At 34.7% G+C, this 1,184-nt stretch overlaps 1 protein-coding gene across 2 annotated transcripts in view; it reads left to right on the top strand.

The window, feature by feature from the left end:
* The window catches only part of LOC121407796 (sialate O-acetylesterase-like), a 10,111-nt gene extending 9,193 nt beyond the window's left edge, over positions 1-918 (top strand). For both annotated transcript variants that reach the window (XM_041599001.1, XM_041599002.1), the window contains exon 10: positions 310-918. In XM_041599001.1, coding sequence (XP_041454935.1) covers positions 310-600 — 291 coding nt within the window. In that variant the 3' untranslated portion in view covers positions 601-918. The remainder of the gene's footprint in view (positions 1-309) is intronic.
* Positions 919-1,184: the final 266 nt, after the last annotated feature.

Genomic DNA, 1,184 nt, shown 5'->3' with positions numbered 1-1,184 from the left:
ACGGATCAAATGATCAAGTATAGATATTGAATATTAAATTATGTTACAGATTTTCACTAGTATTTAAAGAAAAAAAGAAATCAGAAAATGTTTAATCTGTTACCAGATATTTGGAAAGTTATATGATAATCACTTTCTAGAAATGCTTTCAAAACTTCCCCCATCTCTCTTTAAAAAAATTAGAAAAAAAGTACTCCTGCTGATCCCACGGAAAGAGGGAGGCTTCTTGGCATTTATCATGGCAGTAAGGAAGTAAAAAAATAACCAATAACATTTAACAGCTTGAGCACTGTCTCTTTGAATTTTCAGGCATGTTGCAATTCATCTGCTGAAGACTGCCCTCTAGCAGGCCTTTCATCACCATGGAAACCAGTCACGTCAGGGTACGAGCTCGGTAGAGCACACATCTCTTTTCAAGATCCTTGTGCCGCCATTGGAGAAAGGGCTTCGGTAGTTCGTTATAGCTGGCGCGACATGCCATGTGCTGGCTACAAGAAATGTCAGCTCTATGATGCCAGCTCAAATCTACCTGTCCCACCCTTCCGAATGGTTGTTGAAGATAATCATCTTCGCAATCCTAAACTTAAATTCATTCCTTGAGGTATTTAATCTTTGATTATATAATTTATGTGGGAATAGCCACAGATGCCTTCTTAAGTCTGAAACCATTTCAACATAAAGTTTTTTTGTTATTCAGTCATTTATGTATTATTAACATGCACCCAGGAAATTCAAAGAAATTAAGTTGATACTTGCCAAACATGAAATTCACGGTATCTTATATTTGTGCTATCATGACAAATTTGATATCAAACAAATGAGTATGTCATGCCCCTTCATCACATTGCTTTGTCATCAGGAGCTGAAAAATGATTGGGTGTCATTTCTCCCCCAAAAATCTTCATATTTTAGACAAATGTTTCAGATTACACTTTTTTGTTCAGTGGTGACATATCATGATAGAAAATGTAATATAAATCACAGATTTGACATTCATATATTTCTCTAAAACAATGTTTGAAAATATAATAACAAACAATAGAATACATTTGACACGAATATAACTTCTTTCTTCAAAGTAGATTCCACCTGAAATAAACTTTGATTCCAACGGTTTCCCAATCATGTGAAAGAGCTTAATACCCTCTTTCATAATGATACCAAATTCATCATGGGAGTATCTG

Source organism: Lytechinus variegatus, chromosome 2 (assembly GCF_018143015.1).
Source record: "Lytechinus variegatus isolate NC3 chromosome 2, Lvar_3.0, whole genome shotgun sequence".
In the NCBI taxonomy this organism is placed as follows: Eukaryota; Metazoa; Echinodermata; class Echinoidea; order Temnopleuroida; family Toxopneustidae; genus Lytechinus; species Lytechinus variegatus.
The sequence above is the reverse complement of the archived record's forward strand: the minus strand, read 5'-3'. Positions and strand labels throughout refer to the sequence as shown.